We start from the raw sequence: 22,690 nt of genomic DNA on the forward strand, positions 1-22,690 counted from the left end.
ACATCACAGGAAGAAGAGTTCCTTAAGGAATAACACAGAAAATAAATAAAAAGACATATACACAAAGACATATACACATATATATACATATACTACCTCATTACATTAGGCATCTATAGCCATACTGACAGATTCTAACTTGAGTAAGTGACTCAATTTAGGTCTCTAGGAGTCGGCTCATTAACAAAAAAAAAACCTAGCTAATCATGTAAAAGCAATCTTTTCTCCTTTTAAAATCATTAAAAATTGTTGATTTCTTTCTAGTTAAGGTAAGAGAGAAGAACTACTTAAGTTAAAGGCTGACAATGTGCAAGAACAAATAAAAGTCATCCCTGGATACACTTAAACTGGAAATCACAAAAAAGTTCATAATCTACAAATCCAGATGTCCTGGAGAATCCCCACAAATGTTTAACTGATTGGCAGCGATCTGCTGTCACACAGGAGTGTTACAAAACTTGCACCCTGTCCCATAAATACATCGAGGTGCTCTTTAGTAACACTTGTGCAAATTGGTTCCTGCCAACTTTTGTAGCTAACTGGATCAGATCATTCTCACAAAATCAAATGTAATACTTCACCAAGCAGAACCAACCAAGAAAGGAGGAGAAAAAAACAAGTTACTTTTCTTGTTGCAACAACAGTATTCAAGACCAAGATCCTCCAAGTGAAACTCTAGCCTTTTTGTCTGCACTATGCTTCAAATATGTGAAGGGAAAAGAACCTCTTGCTTCTGTAATCAAAAACTGATGAGAGATAAGCTGAAGGCAATTACCAAAATAAAACAGCAGAAGCTGGCAACAAACTGGTAACAAAAAGAAAGTTGTAACAGCTGTTAGAAAAGAAATGAGACAGAAAGATAGAGATGACAAACAATAAAGGGTTGTATAGGAATTGACACATCAAACTACACATCAAAACCTAAATTACTGCATCAATGATCTGAAGACAACTGAAATAATATAGAAAGGCTTTCTGATGAAGAAAAAGAAAACAGAAGAAAGCTTGAGTTTCAAAAAATCCACTCTCTCCTGGCCCAAAAAGGATTATAATGTTATCACATGATTCCAACCCCCAACAATTCAAAAAAAAAAAAAAAAACCACTCTCAGCTTAATGCATGTGGGAGGAACTCACGATCAGACAGGAATAAAAGATGACAAGCAAACAAAGAGCCATTTATTCAAAAATAACCTCAATATGCTCAGACTCAGTGCATCTGTATCAATCCTAGTGAAACAGGTTCCTTGGTACCAATAAAACCAAATACTAAAGACTACCTTAACGCTGAACTTTGAGTCAGAAAAAATACTCAGATCACAATGGGGTAACTACTGAAGCTCAGCTGAATGCTGGAGCACATTACAGGGCTAGAGTTAGGATCTGTACCAAATGCTATTTAAGCAATCCACACACACAACAGCAGAAGCAGTCAATGAAAACAAGCCAGGCTGTAGCAAACCAGTACTTCTACATTGAGAAGTTTTGTTCAGAAGATCTTCATCATTGCAATTTTTTTTTTTTTCAAAGAAGACCAAACACTCCTTTGGCCTGGGCAGGATCTTAAGCAGGCAAACCCCTAAATAGATAGAGATGGGGGGGGGGGCGCGGGCGAGGGGGGATGTGATGGTATTTGTGTGATTATTTTGGTTTATGTTCCCATGTTATGTGTCTTTGAGATGCAAGATGAAAGACTGATTATTTATTCTCTGGAGAAGTGACAGGGCCTACCCAAGAAGAAAGAACTTGTAAGAACACAGGTGTGCCAACAGAAAAGTTCAGGAAGAAAGGAGAGTCCTATGAAAACCAAACAGCTAGGTCTCATGGGTGGTGGAAAGTTTTCCAAAAGTCTATGTGAACTGTAGAGTTTGCTACAACTCAAAAGTTGCAGAGGACATTAAAGCCAAGGAAAGAAACAACAATCCACCTCGAGGACAGGATGGGAAAGAGAGAAAGCTGATCAAAAGTTCTTTTTATTTCTGTCTTTCCTGTTCTGTTTATTTCTGACTAAATGACCTCAAGTTTTCTCCACCTAAGAAGTCTTCCAGTTTGGGGTTTTTTTCCTAAAATCTAACTATTTTCACTTATAACACAGTTATATATTTTGTTTCTTTGCTCAGCTCACTGTGACAAAAATGACTGGGCAGATCCCCCAACAAGCTTCAAAAACAAAGTCTGGGTTTCATTGCAGCATCTGGAGGGATCAGATCAAAACTCTGTTTAACTCAGTATTTCTTCTCTGCCAGAAGCCAGCAGGCAATGTGGCACAGATGGTAAGAATGGTGCAAGTAAAGACTGAACTTTTTTAAACAATCCACACACATTTACAGTAAAATGTTGAGCTACCTAAAAAGTTGAATATCAACAACTAATTTAGTGCTCAATAATATGTGAACAATTAGAGCTGCTTTTCTTCATGTATGTTACTTTGCATTCACTATCACTGAACTTCAGCTGTCCTTTAGCTGCTCATATCCTTGGTATCATAAAACCTTCTACAATTCTTTACTGCCTATTCTCTAAAGTTTTGACAAGCCTGCACCAGAACAACATTCTTAGATCAGCTGTGAAACTTCTGAAAAGCCCAATTCAAAACAAGAAAGTACAGAACAATACTTTTAACAGCCTGGTGTTCTACAGGCAACCTTGCTTCATTGCAAAACTTATCTTCTGTTCCTTTCCTTTAAGAGTCCACTTAAAGGTTATAAGGATGTCATCTCCAGACATTTTATCCCTTTAAGAGTATTTGCTAAAGAATCCCATCAAAAGCTTTTTGACATCTCAATATACTGTCTTAAATGGATTACCCTTAAGTACAGGCTCATAAGAAGAGTGTGATTTCCTTCTACAAAAAAGCCATTCAACTCCTCCCTACTGCCAGATTTTACCCATGACTCTAAATAATGTGTTCTTTATTTATATTTTTAACCCATCTACCCTAATGTAATGTCAATATAATCTCCCACTACAATGCTGCCAACATCAAATAAAGTCAGAAGTCATGCACCAAAAAAAATAGCAGTCTTCAGCAAATATTACTCAAACACTTTTGGAAACTATCTTACTAAGGCTTACATGCCTTTTTACACATTTTTAACTTGTTTACTCATCTGAACAAAAGTTCTCCATCCAAAGGGCATAATTCCGTTTCTTCATCTTCTTAGCAATGTCACCTGCTGTGGATTACTTTAAAATTTCTGTTAATAAACAGCACACATTCTCTGGAAGGAATTTTCCTTAGGATGTCTTTATGCCATCTGAAAGCTCTTCCTCTTTTTAGCTAATCCTGTCAATTTCTTGTTAAGAAGAAGACATCTTGCTCATTTTTACACAGGTTGTAGTAGAAATGTGGCCTGGACCAAGAGGAACTAAATGTCTAAGACAGACTGTAGACCCTTCTCAAGAAGGCCAGAGCCACATCCATTAAGCCACTGAAAAGATCCTGGAAGTGTTTCTAATACAAAGATGTATAATATTATTTTCAAGTCATGAGAGTAATGTTTTCCAATCCAGTGATACCAATAATGGTTTAAACTTAGAAGCAGCAAGTACAGACTGAAAAATAAATACAAGCACTTCAAGATTATGATGAATAGCATCTGGAATGCCTGTAAAAAATGGGAATCTTCCTAAGCCTCTGAAAATTTGGAAGCAGAATTTTTCTAAGATATGTAAACAAACACATTTGTTAAATGTCTTTATTTAGTCAGAGAAATATTTCCATTCTAAAAAAAACCCCCATATTTTTCATAAAAAATACAACATTTGAGAATTTTAGACCCCAAATTTCATAATAATCAAAAAATATGCCTACCACTCCTGGTTCTCACCACCCTCTCCACAAAAATCTCTACCTTGTAGCATTTTCACTAGTGTCCAATGTTTTTCCATGAACAGTAAGGCTTTGAGAAAACTAACTGCCTGAAGGCTTTGGAATTTCACATGCCATGTTTTCTGATAAAAAACACCATCATCTCTTAATAAGTGCACAAATCTTGGCAAAAAGGAAAAGAAAAAACAACTGCAGAACCACATGGTACATTCTAAAGCATCTGGAAATTCAACAGTCTGAAGAGTTTCCAAGTCATTTCATGTGTACACAATATATAACAGGTCTTAGCAAACCCATCCCTCAGGAATGTTAGTCCTTTTGAAGACTATTTAACTATGTCCTTTTATGGAAAAGTGCTTCTTTTAGCTTCTTCTGAAGCTGCTTACAGATAAGAGTTAGAAAGTCAAAAATTAAAAATGAGTCATTACTACTTAATAAATCTTTCCTTCCCATTCCTGATTTTACAGTACACCACCTTTCCCTTTGTTTTTTTTTTTTTTTTTTTTTTTTTTTTTTTTCTGAAAAGACCCTATCTAGTCAGTCTCAATCTGCATGGAAACAATTCCATGAATGATTTTGATAATCTGGTTTTTCCCTTGTCTCTGTCTTTCACCAAGGCCCAAATTCGGTTTTTCAAATGTGATGAGCAGAGATGCACATGGTAAAGGTATAGCACATCACAGTTATACAGCAAATACCTCTTCTAGTTTTTCCTTCCTTTCTTTCTTTCAATGTGACTTCTGACAAATTTATTTATTACTCCTATGAGGTTTTCAGTAATTCATTCACCATAGCTCTAACCTGTTACACACCCTAACAGATTAAAAAATAAGCATACCCTGCAGCATTTAGTTATTGTGTGTCTCTGTCTATTAATTTGATTTGAATCCTAGTGACTGCACTGACCAATATTTCCCAAAATAAACCTGTATAAGCAATAGTTTATCAATTGTTTCCTTGCTTATAGATTTCTGGGAAGCAATGCATATTCCTTCCCTACGAGCACAGCAATTAATTTATCATTGCTAGCACATTAATTTATTATTATTTATTGTCTATTTGCAATGTCCTAAATATTTGTTGTTTAAATTCAAAATATTACGTCTACTTTTCCTACTCATCTGCACCTTACAAGGTCTATTTATGTTCTATTTCATAGAAATCCTTGAAAAAACATAAAGACATATCAGTATCTGCTTCCATACCTCGTATACCTTATCCATTTCCAGCTCTTCCTTTAAAAAAAACAAAAAAAAAAACAAAAAGAAAGCAAAAAAAGAAACCACCCTCACTTTCTTTCAACAAAGCAAGCTGTAGAATTACAGTTAAGCCGCTTGTCCCACGTAACACTACTACTAAGGCTTCTCAAGTCAAACACGATTTGAAAGCAGGTAGGACAACATTCACAGGGCTTGGTCAGACCTCAGTGATCTCTAAGTCACAAGTACAACATTTGCACGCAGCCTTCCTTGCAATTTAGCAGAAAAAACCCACACACAGCACTCAACCACACAGATCAATTTACTTCAGTCAACACAGGTGAAGTGCAGCATAAACAAAACACACCTGATTAAACCTAGTTTGAAAGATCCCGGGGCTCCACCAAAAACACTGCAAAAAAGTATCAACAAATAAAGTATCAACAAATAAAGTCTTAAATTTAAAGACAAGACTATAGTTTGGAGTAATCAGAAATTTAAAAAAGCAACCCTCCATCAAGCTAGACATATGTCACTAACACGGTACATGGCACAATAATTTTCTTCTATTGCAACAAATCACAAAAGATAGAGCTGGAATCAATGTCCTCCTTTGCAAAGCACTCCAGAGCACAGATTAGGTAATCTTGCCCTGTAACACAAAAGCCTAAAATACTTATAAAAATTCAAAGGACCCTGTAAGAAGATAACAAGGTCAAGGAGTTTATCTCCAGCAGAAAGAAGCAAAGTTGCAGCCTTGTCTACAGTTCCAGACATACAAGCTACAAGATTACAGTATTGTTGTCAAGTACAAGTGTGGAACGGCTGTCGTTTAGTAAATTTCATCTTTCACTACTTCCCAAGGTCAGCAATTACACAAGTCTAGGATAAAAGTTCAGACAGACACAGATCCATCCAGCCTGCTTTATTTAGCTTAAGCTCATCTCCCTGTTGCACAGACCAAGCTTGAAATTAATTTCACAATTTGAGCTATGACTTTTTGCTTTAGCTTACTGGAGCACAGATCACAGAGCTACCCCTCGCCTTTCAAGACTCAGTAACAGTGAAAGTATCAATAAGGAAGGGGAGATGAGGTGATACACAAATTATTCTTAAGGAGGACAAAACCTCCCACACTAGTTTTCTACCAAAATAACCACACGTGTGCATGTAAGTAGTAACTTGGTATTTAAGTTACTGGAAAAATTACACTCAAAATTCCTGAGAAGCAACCACTAATTTGCAAATTAATACAGAAAATAGGACGGCTCACACCACCACCTCTAAGGCAGCATAGACTGCCCAGCCTCACAAATAACTGCACTATTGCATCCCTCAACAGAAAACGGAAATGACTCATCTGAGTAGAATTCTTTAACGCTTGACATGATTGCTGCTAATTGTTGCAAAACGAGATTAAACGGATCTGATAAGCGTTTTCCTATGTCAATGGTAACTCCAGGTGGTCTGTGACAGCTATGATTCCATTCTCATTCAATTCAGTTTTACAGCAAAAAGAACAGCCTTGGATTATTGCTGCTTGTCACTCTCTGTATTAATACAAGATGCTCAAACTTTACTTCCAAAGGCAGCCCATCTCTGCATATGATTCAAGTACCAAAAAACTACTTTTATATGGCTATGGCACTAATTTAGAATTACTGCAGTACAGTTTAATATCCAACCACTGTGTAAGAGTGTTTCAAATTTCAGATTTTATGTTAACTATTATAGAGGTTCTTGTCTTCTTAACAGAAATTAGTCATATCTAAATCACCAGTGATCATAATGGCAGCACATCTGATCTAGCCAGCAGCTCACAAACTCAGGAAAGCTGAGTTCTCTCCTCACCTTTAGCTACTGCCAAACCTCAAGCAAGTCATTTACTCTCCATCCTTTTGGTTTTATTCTCCTTAAAATGATGAGATGGCTATCTGTTCCCTCCATAAAGTGCTTTAGCCTCGATGGATGAAATCCTTAAGTACATTACCTATGAAGGGGAACAGCCAGCATAAGAGCTGGCAGAAGCAAGATAAAAGACTTCAAGATAAAGCACTTGGAGCACTGTAAATGTTGAATTCAATTCTGAAGTATTTACATATGGACATTCACCAAGCTAGGACAATGCTGAACTTCATGTACAGAAAAAAAATATATTGTATCAGCAGCACTTTTGAAGCAGAACTAGCACTACAAACGAGGTTTTAACTGTCTTGCATTGCATCTTATTTTTGAGTAAGAACAAGGACTACAAAATTGAAACAAAAGCAAACATTTTACTTGAGAAAATAGTCTACAAACTAATCCATTACCTATACTTTTTAAATCACAGTAGGCAGCAAAACCTCATGCTAGCTAGCCCACAACTGAGCCAAGGAAATGATACTAGAAGAACTTTATGAATTCACAATTCTAAGTGTCTAAATCAGTGGAGCAAGAAAAAGCTTGATGACTGGCATAGGTTAATTGAGCCAAAGTGGCAAGAATTACCATTTGCATATGAAACTGGTGATTTGCTTAATCTAATCTAATCTAATCTAATCTACTTCTTTCTGTACTCTATGTACAGGTAAAAACGTTTTCATTCCAAGTAACTTCTGGAATTCAGTCAGTATTCCAAGTGTTCTAGTACCAATTAAATAAAACAACTCAGTAGACATGATCTCACTGCAATATTCAACACAGGCTTCAACCTCCATTCAACCTGCAGTGCTGAAATGGTAAAGATAGCAGTAATTTATACTAGAAACAGATTTTTTTTTTCCTACAGCAAGTATTGATGTGAACAGGAAAGCTACACAGATGTAAATCTGAATAATTGCCATCAAAATAGATATTCAGCTTTACACAAATTAAATAACCCACACAATTGGTAGGAAACCTAGCTCAGTTTCATTTTATCATACAAACATTTAAATTCTCATGCTTCAGGCTCTTCATCTTCTATACAAGAGAAAGAATAATATTTAGGATGAAGAAACACTTGAGACATTGGAGAAAAAAAAAAGTGACAACAGCCACCACCTACTCACACATTCATTTTTAGCAGAATAACCACTCTTCTGCAGAGATTTATCCAAAAATACCTGGATATAAAGGCCAGCAAATTAAACCACAAACTCTAGGAAACAATTTTGCCAGCATAGACCAAGTAATTTACCACAGCATAAGCCAAAAATTAAGCTCCTGAAATTTATTTTGTTTCTTTTGCAGTCAACCTTCTTCATTTGCCACACTGAAGGCTTTTGAATATAACTGCAGGGCAGTTACATTTAAGCAGAACTTAATAACTGAAAATATTATATATTTTATAAAAAAAAAAACCTGAGATGTGCTCTCTGAGTTATGCATTAGAGTTTGACTGAAAAAATCAAATGTATAAAAATGGAAAGTGAAATTTTTACATCATATTCATCATACAGTCATGACATTTTGTACATTTCCTGCAGATACAAATAAACTGATGATCTATGCTGGAAAAGATGCACGAATGCTGTACTTGCAATCTAGTGGATTAATACGGTGGATCTGAAAGATTCTTTTTCAACAACCAGTGTATATTAGCAGGTTATTTGCTGAGTGAACACTGAGGCCTAAGACTTGCAATAGCTACTCACTGCCCTTCATTCAGTCCAAGGGCCTCAAGAAAGACTGTGAATTTGGAAGCTAAGATAGCTACTGAAATTGTGCATTCACAAACGCAGTATCTTTAACCCATCTTCCTGAATAGATATGGCACTGCAACTGCACTTCCTCAGCTCTGAACCAAAGCTTCTAAGAAGCACACTTGTTACACCTAAACTAGGAAACCAGTATAGCAATGCTGACCAATTAAACATGCCCCAGGTCCCACTTCTGCATCAGGACCAAGTGGCTTGGAGCAGTTTACATCAGTCTTAAATTCTCCTAGCCTCAGGTTGCTTCCTTCAAACAGGCCACTGGGAATGCTACTGAGGCTCTACTCATTGGCACAGACCAAAAACATGCCAGAAGTGATAACAGCTTAACAGCATAGGCCACTGGACTCTGCTACCATGTGTAGAAGCCTAGAAGATAAGGGGACTAATGTGTATGTCTCCAAACACCAATAGCCAGATAACTGTGCGGCCAACCAAGGATTGTCGTGAGAAAGAACAGGATGTAGCTGGAGAAGGGGGCCATATAGAGGTAGGGCAGTACTTTTCTGGGACAAGCGTCCTTGTTCTGGCTCCTGGAGATAAGCACAAGACAGTGTGTGAATGAGGTCAAGAAGTAGGCATGGACTATAGGGGGGATCAAGATCACCAAAGATCTCCAAAGCTCTCTGACCCATTTCCAGAAAGCTCTAAAAGAATGGACTGAGCATGACAAGTAACTTGCATAGAAAGTGAGAAACTTTTCTCCAGGGCAGAGAAAACATATCTATAAAATGGTACCCCCACAAAGCCCAGGTGCGTGTGCATCCCTGGACCTTGGCCACGCCATCAGCTGGATTAGGGCTGGAGCCAGGACTGCTGATCTCTCTTCCTTTTTTCCTCTTTCACCCATCTCTCTCTTCCTTTGCACTCTGCCCCTTTATTCAAAACCCACTACTGTTGCTTATACTGGGAGACAATGGACTAAAATACCAATTTTCATGGCAAGTATATAACCTAAGCTTTTGCAGACCCTCCGACTTTTGTCATTCCTTTCAACCATGAGTGCCTATGAATCTTGGGTGCTTCCCTCATTTGCTAGCAAAGATGTAGTCAAAATTTCAGGTGGCAGACTCTTTGATCTTTCAGATGATGATAAGTCCTCAAGTTTTTGTTGTAATACACAGAAAAACTCAGAGAATGCTTTCAAACCTTCCTGTAAAATGAAAGTATTTGAAAAACATCAGACTGAGAGCACAAACAGCTGGCACAGCAGCATGAAATACATTCCTTAGCCACTCTGACCAGAAGAGGAAAGGATATGAGGCAACCCACAAGGAGACAAGATCAAGAATAACATGAAACCACACCTTTAGACAATCTCAACACAAGTTGCTGCAGTCCTGCTTTTGGTCTGTCCTCTGGAATGTTTGCTCAGCTCACAGAACTTACTCAACAGAAAGCTAACCAGAAGGAAGTAAAGGAGTGAGTTGGCAATCAGGCCAGCTCCACAACCTACTTCATCATGTAATTCTCTGAACACTGAAAGCAGCACCAGGAAGAAGTATGTTAGTCCAGTTTCTCCTCCACTTAAGCTGCCGTGGGACTGCATCTCATAGGATACAATATACTCAACTATTCCAGCAGTTCTACTTAATGAGAGTAAGTGCACAGAAAAATGGATTTTATGATTGTCTTACCCTACTTAGCACTGCAGCTAGAGTGAGGCACCAGTATACTCTTAGCAGGAGGGTAATTCTCTTTTCTGATATTGATGTGCATATTGCAATAACTGTCATCTTGCTTGTATTTATTTACTGGCATTAAGGTTAATTGAAAATGTGCCATGTCAACTAGGCCTTTCAGTGTTAGAAGTCTGAGACAGTTTTTCTGCAAAAGTACTTGACATTACTACAGCAGTAGCTCTAAATCATAGAATCATAGAATGGCTTGGGTTGGAAGGGACATCAAAGGTCACCTAATTCCAACCCTGCTGCCTTGGGCAGGGATGCCACTCACTAGATCAGGTTCCTCAGGGCCCATCCAAAGCGGCCTTGAACACTTCCAGGGATGGGGCATCTACAACCTTTGGGTAATCTGTTCCAGGGCTTCACCACCTGCTGTTCAAAGAATTTCTTCTTAACATCTACTCTAAACCTGCCCTCTTTCAGTTTAAAAACCAGTTTTAACTTTTCAGTTTGAAACCATTCACCCTTTTCCTGTCACTATTTGCCCATATAAAAGCCCCTCTCCCTCCTTTTTATAAGCCCCTTTAAGGTACTGAAGGCCTGCCATGAGGTCTCCCCAAAGTCTTCTCCATGTTGAACAACCTCAGGTTGTCTGTGAATCAATATCTTCAGTTCATTATAGCTAAGGAATATATAATTTCTTACGAACTGAATTAAATATTGAAGACAAGCATCTGCCAGTTTGCAACCAGCCACAGCATAAATTGAAATTCACTAAGGTTTGGTAAGGTTTGCCTACCAGGAAATTTTTCAACTGAAGCTACTATTAAAGTACTTGAAAAAAGAGGATACAGAGACAAGTATCAGGTTGTCAACACACTGATCACTCAAAGAGACACTTCTGGGATGCTGTAGAACAGAGACCAAAATGCAAGCAGTTAAGCAACAAAACAGACTGGAAATTTTCCAGTTCACACCCATTTGGCAGGGCTTGCTGCAAAAGCTCTTGCTGTAGTTCAGTCCATTTTCCCAGTGCTTTTATTGCATTTTGGCCTTCTTGCATCAGCTGGAAAAGGGAGATCATGGTTTCTGGTAACAGAATTAGTGGCAAGAATCCTCATTTTCTTGTTGCATTTGTGGAATACTTTTAGAACACATATTTTTAAGACTTTCTCCACGTACATCAGAATTGTGAAATACACCCAAATGTGAAGTATTTAAACCACATTAAATCCACTTCATACTTAATGACCTCCACAAACTTCCGATGTTATTAAGCCTCAATGAAATAAGCATATTTGAGTAAATCTTCAATACAAGCTCTTTGAGTGGCTGCTAAATCCAGCCTGAGACACTTCTTGCCAACAGAGAGCATTCTGCAATACACCGTGAGACTGGTCCAGCAAAAAGCTGCTAGCACAGCTGGGCTGGGCTGCTTCACAGTCTCAGCTCTGGACAGCGCTGCCCACATAGCTCCAGCCTGAAGGGCTTGTCCAGAACTAAGTGTCCACTGTCAGTCCCCAGCCCTAGCTGAGGCCAAAGGGCTTCCTTCCTCAGGCTGAGAGGTTGATGAAGTACTTTCTCTCCAGCTACAGACCTGGACTAAGCACAGCCATGGGAGGTAGCCTTCTATGGCTGTAGTAAGTCAGGGTACCCACATGCTGCCCTTGGCCTGTGGCAGCAAGAAGAAGGAAAAAAAAAACATCTCTGTTCACTCTGATGTAGGGTTAGGAAATACCATAATCCCTCAAGAACAAACAAAAAAATAAAAAAAACAACAAAACAAAAAAACTACCAACAAAAAAACCAAACCCAAACCAAAAACCAACAAAAAAAACCTCTTTAAGAAATTCTGTTCCTCTTCTAATTAACATGCAATCATAAAAATAGTTGTGAAAATTAAGAGCCTTCACAGTCTTGAAATGTAAATAATATACAAATATTGAATGAATTAATCAGGGAACTTTACCTCCCACAATAAGTTTCAACATAATAAGGAAAAGAAAATAGTTTGTGCAAAGAAACTTGAATGATTTGCAAGGTCACTGAAAACCCTTGTAAGAGATTATGTGTTGAAAGACAGTATATTTATTTTCAAAAGAAGTAATGGTGAAGTTCAGCTCTGCAGAAAATAAAAATTGAAACTGATCTCTGGGAAACAGAGAACATAAATACAGAGGACTTCACTTATTGTAAAAGTGATCAGGATGGTGTCACTGAGCCTTTTGCAATTGCATTTGACCCAGGAATGATGACAATGTTCAGAACTGACAAAATTCCGCTCCCAAGGAGATTTGGAGGGATTCTCTGTTCTTCATACCAACTGCCTGGCAAAAACCTCATTTCCAACTCTGATCTGGAAGACAAGGTTACATTCAAGAGGCAAATGGCTTCTGCCCTTCTCAACAGACACCACATGTCACTTCCATTGATGGCAAAAGCTGCAAGGAGTGAGTGAAGACAGGATGCAGCACACAACCAAAAATCTGGTTTCATTATCATGCTACATTATTGAAAGCATAACCAGTAGTCAGCATGCATACATTCAGGTTAAAGTCAATCTATTTTCACTGAAATCAGCTATAAGGTTCCTGGAGGAAGGTCAAGAAACCTTATCTGAGATATTGTACTGAAGGCAGTAATAAACCAATAAAACACAAAATTATGGCATACATCTAGTGTGTTACCCTTCAGATACATTCCCAGTACTATCAAGCTTCAAAAAGTATGTGTAGCTGCAAAAATCGTATTGAAGGTGGAGCAGTGGAAGTGGGAGCATTTAATCTTATGGGTGTGCCTCTAAGGTGGAGTAAAATGAAGCACTTTGCTACTGTGTCAAGATAACTGAATAAATTTATCCCAAACAGGAGGGGGCCCACTTCAGAACCATAAATGAATTCCTACAATGGTACAACTGTTCATTTACTTCTGGTACATCACTGAGTCTTCCTTGGTCACATCCAGGGCTTCCTGTGCTACAGTCAAGTGACTTGTGCACACTGCAGAATAGACTTCTGCCAGAAGTTTAACCTGAATCTTCACAGTTCAAAGACTGCAGGTCTCAGTTTATAGGTCCCTAGTAAGCCAGAAAGACTGTAACGAAACCAGCATTAAAACTCTATCTGACAAATATTATGTGAAGGGGAAGAAAACCAGATAAATTCTGCAAGTGCAGATAACTCTTCTCTGGAGATATCACTGAAAAACTGTCTTCTCCACTGAAAGTACCAGCTGCTTACTCACCCAGAGTGCACTCTCTGCAAGAGACACCCACTGACACAATCAGCAAGCAAGTCCCAGAGCAACTCATTTACTTTATTACAGTAAGGGAGACATGCAGAGCCAAATTTTTACAGGGGTGTCTAGCTCTTAAATCAAAACATACGTTTCTTGTGGGATTTGAAAGAGCACTGATTCCCACTGGCTTCAAATGATTCAGACTGTGGGAAATCTTTAAGCTCTGTGCTGCATCTAAACTCATCTCAATGTTTATGAATAAAGGCAGACACGATTTAGAAGAGAATTCAACTCTGGCATACCGTTGTTAATAGTTGATCAGCAGCTTTTCATAACTGAAATATCTGCATCACCCTAGGCATAAATTTGGTCTCAGAGGAAAATAGTAATATAAACCATAAAAGCAGCCTGTGCTTGTATGTCAACTCAGCCTGAGGTTCATATTCTCTTGGAACACAAACAAAATCTACCCATCAGTAATTACCAGAAAATCCTCCAATTGTCAAAACAGATTCTTCTGTCATCTGTCATACACACACACATGTTCTGTGGTATGAGATGACTTTGCTGACTGCTACAGATGTTTATCTCGTTCCAACAAATGCTGCACTTTGAGTGTGTCTGTACTGCTGAGTATAAACCCCCAGAGAAGCCAGACTGAAGAAGCAGTAGCACACTGCTGTGGACAGTGGATATCTGGGGACAATCTAAAGCAGGGACCCCACAATGAAAGATGTGAATCCCAGCAGTAACTTCAATTTTATTAAACACAGACTCGCAAAATCCCTGTCACTATAGAGACACTGAGGTTTTATAATTCCTTTGGGTTTAATTTGCAAATAGACTTGCAGGTTAACTCTGCATGCAAATACAACAATTCCAAATACAGACTGTTCCAAAGGCACTGAGGAAAGAGAGGAACAAGTATTAAATTATCAGCACCAGAGAACACACTCAAAACTCAGCTGTTCTATACAGAGACAAAAGAAAAACTGCCATAAAATTGAAATTTTCACTGGGTTAACTTAATTTTATTTAAGACATAAAAGAAGGTGAAATTTATTGAAGACAATGGTGCTAAAGCATGTATATAAAGTCTTTTCTACTTTCACTTGAACCTTTAGGCTTTAACACAACTTGTTTCAGCTGTTGTCACTTGCTACATTTACAGCTTTTTGTATTGTGCTTATTTACTTTGGAAAGCTACTAAAAAGAGAAGCCAAATTATTATCATGACTGCAGCAAATTCAAGAGTAATTTCTTTATGACACACCCTGTTCAGAGCTACAGAAATGCAAACTGCAGAAAAATCAGCCACAAGCTTTCTTCTGCATTACTCAAAAAGCATTCATCTAGTTCCAGTCAGCATTTTCTCCAGTGGGGAATATACTTAGATGATGTCTGCTCATACAAATGCCTGACGAGTTTTACATCTTTACTGTATTTTAAGGGCCCTAATAATTTCATAACCTACTTTCCTCCTACCACTTCAAATACCATGAAGTATTTCTAAATTAGCTCTATCACCCTGATGCATTTAAGCGCAAAAGAGAAAGTACCATTTCAAAAGCCTAACTTCTAGTAACTTCCAGTAACTTCAAAATCCAACAAAAGCCTTCATGTGGACTCTCTAGTCTCACTGATAATACTTCAGTAAATACATCAGGAGCATACCCTTAATGTTACAGACATGGCTGGTAATTAACACCCATGGCACGTGCTGCATAAGCCTCTCAGCTGTGGGAGAGGCCTGAGGAAGTTCTTTCTGTACAGCTGAGCTACAAATTGTTGTGACAGGCCAGTGATAGAGTCTGAAAGAGAACTCAGGTCTCATAGCCCACATACATGGAGTGGGTGTATTTGCTGTGCTCCTCCTGCTTCAGACAGAAACTGATGGAATATTAGTTTTCCAGTCACCTGTTGACAAGTACCCTGATGAGAGTAGTGCAATACAGCACAAACACTGGAATCTGGTTATAAAAATTTACAGCTCGTCCAGCAATGGAAATATTTGTGAATATGTTGCTTCAAATACCACAATATCTTTGTAAATTCACAAGTCTCCACTAGCACTATGAACACACAAACTTTGTAGGATTAGGGATTTTTTTCCACACTCATATTTTTGGTTGTAGATGTAGATGATATTCAGGTGCTTTAGAATTAAATACTCTTCTCTGTTGAAGATATGCCATGCAATTAGTTTGTGTTTCTAATGCTGCTTTCTAAGAGAGTCTGGACTCAATATGCAGAATCAAAAGGAGCTTTATAACCCATCCCACCTAAACAATTTTATTACAATTGCAATCCACATTACAATATGTGCTTTGCATTCTGACACAAAGATTCTGTACTCATAATATTTTGCATCCCTGACGTGATTATAGTCATACTCTCAAGACAGCCATCAGCTCAAGTCTGAACACCATTATAAACTTACTTGGCATCTCTTGCGCCAACTCATCACTTGCATCATCACTGCTGAAATAGAGAATTGTTCAATGTGATTTCCACTGACAGTGAAACTAAACTTCTTTTTATTTTTTTAGTAGCTGTCCTGGACTCTGAAATTGGACAAGAATAATGCATCACCTGCTACACTAGTAAGAACTATCATTTGATTCTCCAGTCAAGATGCTATAGAAACAGTAGTGGAGATACAGCAGCACCTGGGGAGTGGGGGAAGGGCATGAGAGGGTGTCAAAAAGAAGTAAAATAAGATATGAATATAAGTGCTGCATGATCACAGAAAGTATGTGCAGTATTTCAAGTGTCTAACAAAACTCTCAGTGAAATTAAAAAATATTAATCAGGAGGCACCAAGAAAAAGGTGGTGAAAAACACCTAATTGTTCTGAGACATAATGTAGAATAGAATAAAACTTGTGATTACTCTCTCTGCTAGTGATTTTTTTTTTTTTTGATCCCACAAACAGCTAATATGGTAGGATACATTCTGCTTTTTACCACAGAAAATATTTACATCAACTTCTAGAATCAAGAACATTAGTTTTCAATAGAATATGACCATCTTTGGTTTTAAGCGGAAAGTCTGTGTTAGGGTGTCACAATAACAAACTTCAGGAAACTTACATAATGGCATAAATCCCACTTGAAAAAAATAGCATCCTAGAATTTATCATATTTAGAGGAAGAAACCACAAGAATACTGTTGAGCCTTGGCACTTACTGCTTTACTGTGTTTCTGCGTGCCTGTAAATGTTTCCAAATGCACAATCCACAAATGTTCTGTAGAATCTGCAGAAACAACTTAGGTGTAGAACATCTTTGAAGTAACGTTCACCTTCACACAAGTGACTGTACTTATTCCCTGAACATTTTATCATCTTCTGTATCAAGGGTCTTCCCAAGAACGTTGCACACTATATTTCTAAGCCCAGTAGCCAACATAGCACTCTCAAGCCCAAGCATGAATTCTGAAAGCAGTAATGCTGAATTTCAGAAATAAAGATAAGATATTGGACCTATTCTATCATCTCTTATTTGATGAACTGTATTTTAGTTGATCATTGTTGTTCTGGACAATTATCTCAATAGACTCACAAAACAGTGTTAGTAGAAAATGCTATCTATCCTAAGGGCCATTGATGGATGACACTTGAGCATAAGAAGCTAATGAAATTGAAATTCCCCATTATAAGACAATGTTAAAATTAGAAAGAGTTTTATATGAAAAGCACAGTCAAGCTGTTTATATTGAGAACCAACCTAAAACAAGTGACTGCACAGATTAGAAAACCCATATCCTCCTCAGTAACTGTGTGATCTCTCTTATATTTTACCAGTCCCGCTGAGACCGTATTTAGAAGTCAGAATGCACAATATTTTGCATCTAGCAAACTACCATACACATCCCTGTCTGATTATAAAAACATTTGTGAAGAAATTACCTTGACTTAGAGCACCTCCCTCCCATGAAGAACTGACTTCATTCAGATTACTGAATTCATGAGAACTTTTTTCCTTTAACCATACTTTTACCTATTTTGTTTTTCTCAAACACTCTGTTCAGCCAGTCCTTGATGCACTTATGTAATACAAAGTGACTATGTAAAGATCTGCTCAGAAAGAAAATAATTCTAATTTCAATTACCAAAAAAAAAAAGATAGGGGAAAAAAAAAAAAGAATGCTTACCTAAGCCAAACAAAGTCTAAGTACTTTACACCCATTTATGGCTGTTTCCAAAAGAAACTGAGTAATTAAAGAAAAATCAACAGGATATGCAGATCTAACCATTAAAATTTAGAGAAAATACCATTTAATTACAAATATCAATGACTTCAGTGACTTAAAATACCAGGATTATCTACTCCACTGTAGAATGGTGTCTCAGATACATTTTGGCATATCTCTAATTGCCCAACTCTTACAATATTCCTGAACTGTTTAGAAATTAAATTTAGAATGTAGGAAAAACCTGTAATTCATCTGCAGCAGCTTAAAATTATTGGAGACAAAAGAAAAAAAAAAAAAAAAACAAACTCCAGCTATCCTCATTACAAAGGAAAAGAGCCCTTAAGACAGTTGATTAAATCTATATACATCAATTTTTGCAAGAAATTTAACTACATTTTCCTCTCTTTACCTTCCTCTTTAAGTGGAAGAAAACCTGATAAATATGGAAGTCTCTGTTTTTGTCAGACCCTTCTACAATAGTTTCCAGGGGTCATTTGACATTTGCTTTTAAAGAAACAATTTTTAATTTTTTTGCTGAAATCAAGTGGAATTTAAGCCATGCAATCAGAAATGCTAGACTAGGCTCATTCTTAATATTTTGTGCATGCATGGTTCAATTATACATATCTGACACCTACTCACTAAATATGCACTGCTAATTATGTCGCAGCATTTAAGGGCCATAGTTGACTGAAGCTGGCAGGAGATTATTAGTAGGCTAATCTACATTTAGAGCGGATGATGAGTATTTTCATCTAAGATATTTTAGTTAATACTCCTTCAAGTTTTTTTTTGAAGCAGTGAAAGGCATGAAGCGAACATACATCAGAAATCACCAAGACTTCAGACTATGTTATACAAAGCAAAAAATGCGACACTTTATAAGGGAAGCCCTAATGATGTACAGGTAGGTTATACTGCAGGTCTATCCTCATAAATCACAGTTAATTTACATGCATTACTAGAGTTGAGAGGTTTAATGTTTTGTTTTGTTTCATACAAACACAGTTTTAAGTTTGATTTTCCAAACCTTCGGGAAATCACATTATTCCTTAGTCTTTTAACTTAGCTGGCCTTTGCAATGAATCCAGGAGGACTTCATACCCTGAATATGACCACTTAACTATCACATAATTTGAGAGCACTTTGCTGAAATTTTATTTCATATTTACTCACGCTGTGCTAATACACTATTTTTTTAATAACGTACTGTGCAGATATTCTTTATTATTATTATTATTATTACTAATATCACCTTTGAACACTGAGAGCCCCCAGCAAAAGAGGACAAGAAGGGTAAGAAAGAAGGAGTTTAGGTCATCTACAAATGCTCTGTCCCATCACCATGTTAAAGCAGTTAAAAAACAATCTGTGCAAAAGCTACACTCTCCATGGCCATTTCAGTTTTGCTCCCTACACTGTTCCCTATTTGTATTCTTCTACTACACAGCTTCTACTCTTTAATGTCGTGCCCAATCTGAGAGAGATTTTTTCACTATTTTAAAGCTTCTGGAGAACAAGTAATTCCTAAAAATAGAAAGAGTGTAGAAAGTGCAATAGGGATAAAGAAACAGGTATGAAAATCCACAGATCCCTCTTGACCTAAGAAGAGCAGCAAAACACAGTTTTTGAGATTGCAGCTGGTTTATCACTGGTCAGCTCAGACAGTACAGAGTATATGCGGAGCAGATGCAAACTTCTACATCTAGCTCTCTTCAGTCCAGGCACTGGAGGTGATAAACTCTCTTAGTTCTTTACATGTTTATGGACTTCACTACTAAAGCAGAATGACAAAGTACTTTTTCTGGTTTGCAACAGTTCCATTAAATTCCAGCCAAAGAGGACAAAAGAAAAAGTAATATTTTCACATTTACAGTTTGCTGAAAAGCCATTGAAATAAGCAAATTATATTACATAAGCATGCAGTTATGTAGCACTATAAGCCAGACGCCTACTGCCAGAATTAAAAGGGGCCCACTTCAAGTCAAATCACCCATTACAAGAAAAGCGTCCATGAACTATCAAGACCCTGCCTATTGAACAGCTCAGAGTCTAAAAATTAACCGACATAAGAGGCACAAAAACATCATGGATAATTCAACTTCCTGAGCCTCACTATGCAACAGCTTCCACAACAGAACCACGAGACTCTCAGGTTTCACCTGCTTTGGAATGAGGAGATGTCAGGGTGCTTGAAATCTCTCCGAACTGAATGCAGAGCATAAAAGGTCTGTAATGAAACTCTGTGGCCTTCCTATTTCCACCTGCGAGGACAGCTCCTCTGACTTCTGAGAATTGTTACTTTTAAGGAAACAGCTCTGCATGGGGCAAAATTAATGAGCTGTAAGTGCACGCTTAAGAATTGCCCACCTTACTGAACTGATAGCAGCACTCCCTGAGGCAAAGCTTGCAAAGTTTCAAAGAGGCGTCAGGTATCTGCATGAAGAGTCTTTTGTAAGAACTGGCTGCAATACTGCCAGGAGTTTTTTGTTTGAGTCTTCTTTCCCTTTTTCTTCACCCCTCCCCAGGAGACGAGGAAACTACAGTATCTGACAAAACTTGTTGAATACTTCTTTTTAGCATGTATTTCATATACACCAAAGTTGCATCACACAATAAGCTTAAAATTGCAGGTCAGGTCAATGTCCTGCTTCTGATTTTTTTTAAAGCAAAAAAACATTAATTCAGTACTATAACCTTAGTTGTATGAAGTCTTTGAAAATCTAGCAAGCAGGGGAATTTTTTATTCTACATTCACACCATGTATCTATCTGTAAGATAAGCAGATGGCGAAAAGTTTTAGTTATTATTTTTACAAACGGGGCCATGTACATCATAACACAGAATCTCAGGCCACCACACCTTCAAATAAAGGTTCTGTACATTTATTGCCGTGCAGCTTGCAAACTGGGGTAAGATGCAGCCCTGGGTACTCTTGCCAACTAACCTGATCAGTGTGCGCAGCTGTTTGTTCAAAAGCATCCATCATATATATTATATGCAATCAATATCAAAAGCACAAACTTTCAACCACAAACACATGGAGCGTCCCAGATGCCGTGTCAGCACTAAGAAATTGTCCCTACGCGTCTGGTATCAAATCTGCTTTTCAAAGCTCCCATGGCCTCGCAGTTCCTGTCTGTTTCAGCCCGCACTCATCGTACTAGCACAAATTCGCATCCCCGCACTCTGTTAGGAAACCGAGTGAAATCAGCCAGGGAACGTTTAACACGCCGGCAGCAGCCACCAGCACCAATTCACAGCACGCTTGCTGACCTAAGAGTTTCTTCTTCATTAGCGCGGGGGACAAGAGCGGGCTCTGGCGCACTTTTGCCTCCCCACGTACCCGCCGTGGCCACCCGGGGGGTGTCACTGCAGCCGGGGGCCGCGGGGGTACCGCGGGCTCGGCCCCCGGAGGAGTCGGTGGCCGGAGCAGCTCCCGCCGCCCCGCGGTGAACCCGGGGCGGTGACGGCGAGCCCTGGCCGAGAGGGTCCCGCGGCGGCGATGATCAGCCCCAGCCGGGCAGTCCTTCTCACCTGCGTTATAGAAGCGGTCCAGCACCGCCGTCTCGCCGAAGTCCAGCTTGCCGAAGTGCAGGGTCTCCAGCGCAGCCCCCACCGCCTCGCACGCCTCACGCAGGCTCTGCAGGGCGCCGCTCTGCGCCGCCAGCAGCGGGCCCTGGCTCGCCTCGTTGATCACGTAGGTGACCGCGGTCCGCCGGCCGCCACCCTTGGCCCGCGCCGCGGTGCTCGGGCAGGCGGCGGCGGCGGCGTCCTCAGCCCGGAGAGCGGCGGGCGGCGGCGCAGCCAAGTCGGGAGGGAGGCTTCGGGCGCCCGTGTCGGCCCCGGGCGCTCTCCTGCCGACTACCTCCTCGCAGGATGTCCCGCCGCCGGGCGGGCCGGGCACCGGCAGGCTGACGATCCCCTCGCTGCTGTCGTTCATCCCGGCGGTGAAAGAGCAGTCCCGGGCTCTGTTGCGCTGGCCGGGGTTAGGCGGATGCCATACTGCGCCGCCCGCCCCGGAGCGGTCCCACTGAGCTGCTGGAGGGGAGAGGCGAACGGGCTGAAGCGAGGAATTCCCACTCGGGCGCTAGCGAAGGCTGACGGAGACAGGAAGATGAGCACAGCCTCCCTCCGTGACTGCCACCGGCACCATGACGCGCCGCTCCCTTCTCCTCCGCACCTGCAGGGACTACCCGGCGCGCCGACCCCCGGCAGCCCGGCCTCCTTCTCCTGCCACCCCCGACACTCCGCTCTTCCTCCGGCCGCTTCACTCCTTGGACGAAATTCCTCGGCCGCGGGGATAAACCACTTGTGGGATCACTCTCCGGCACCCCAGCTCCAGCCGAGCGACAGCTGCGGAGCCACTGGCAGCGCGGGCTGGGGCGGCCCCAGCACCGGGCACCTCCTCCGGCCCCGCCTCCGGGCAGAAATAACCTTTTCCGCCCCCGTGCTCAGCGTTCGGGCCGCGTCCCGAGTGGGAGCTCTCGAGGACGAGGAGTCACGTCGTGTCCTCACGGGCTTGTCAGCCTGAAAGGACGCCGCTCCTCTTGGGAAGTTCCGGCTCGGCTAGCCCTGCTCCTCGGGGCACCCCGGGAGGGGACAGAGTACGGGCTGTTGGAGAGGACCGAGGGCGGCCCTGCCGTCTCCTGCGGGGCTTTATTTTGTAATATCTTGCCCCCTAACACGAGCCCACGGTCGCACTTCAAATCTGTGGGGTCAGGGTGCACCTCTCCGCCGCTGAAACGGCGGGGGCCCTGCCTCGCCCCGGAGCCTTCAGTGGTGCTTGGGGTTCAGTGAAGGAGCCTGTGTTTGCAAGAAGCCAGGTCCTCCCTGTGCACTGAACCTGGTCCTGCTAAAGGGATTTTTATAATTTCCTGCTTTTCTTGTTTGTTTTTGATGGCACACATACTCAAACTAGCTT

At 40.0% G+C, this 22,690-nt stretch overlaps 1 protein-coding gene across 1 annotated transcript in view; it reads right to left on the bottom strand.

Annotated features, from left to right (window-relative positions):
- Positions 1–22,472, bottom strand: part of MAP3K5 (mitogen-activated protein kinase kinase kinase 5) — a 99,110-nt gene extending 76,638 nt beyond the window's left edge. The window contains exon 1 of the mRNA XM_053936977.1: positions 21,304–22,472. Coding sequence (XP_053792952.1) covers positions 21,304–21,709 — 406 coding nt within the window. The 5' untranslated portion in view covers positions 21,710–22,472. The remainder of the gene's footprint in view (positions 1–21,303) is intronic.
- Between the last annotated feature and the right edge of the window lie 218 nt (positions 22,473–22,690).

Source organism: Vidua chalybeata, chromosome 3, assembly GCF_026979565.1.
Source record: "Vidua chalybeata isolate OUT-0048 chromosome 3, bVidCha1 merged haplotype, whole genome shotgun sequence".
NCBI lineage: Eukaryota > Metazoa > Chordata > Aves > Passeriformes > Viduidae > Vidua > Vidua chalybeata.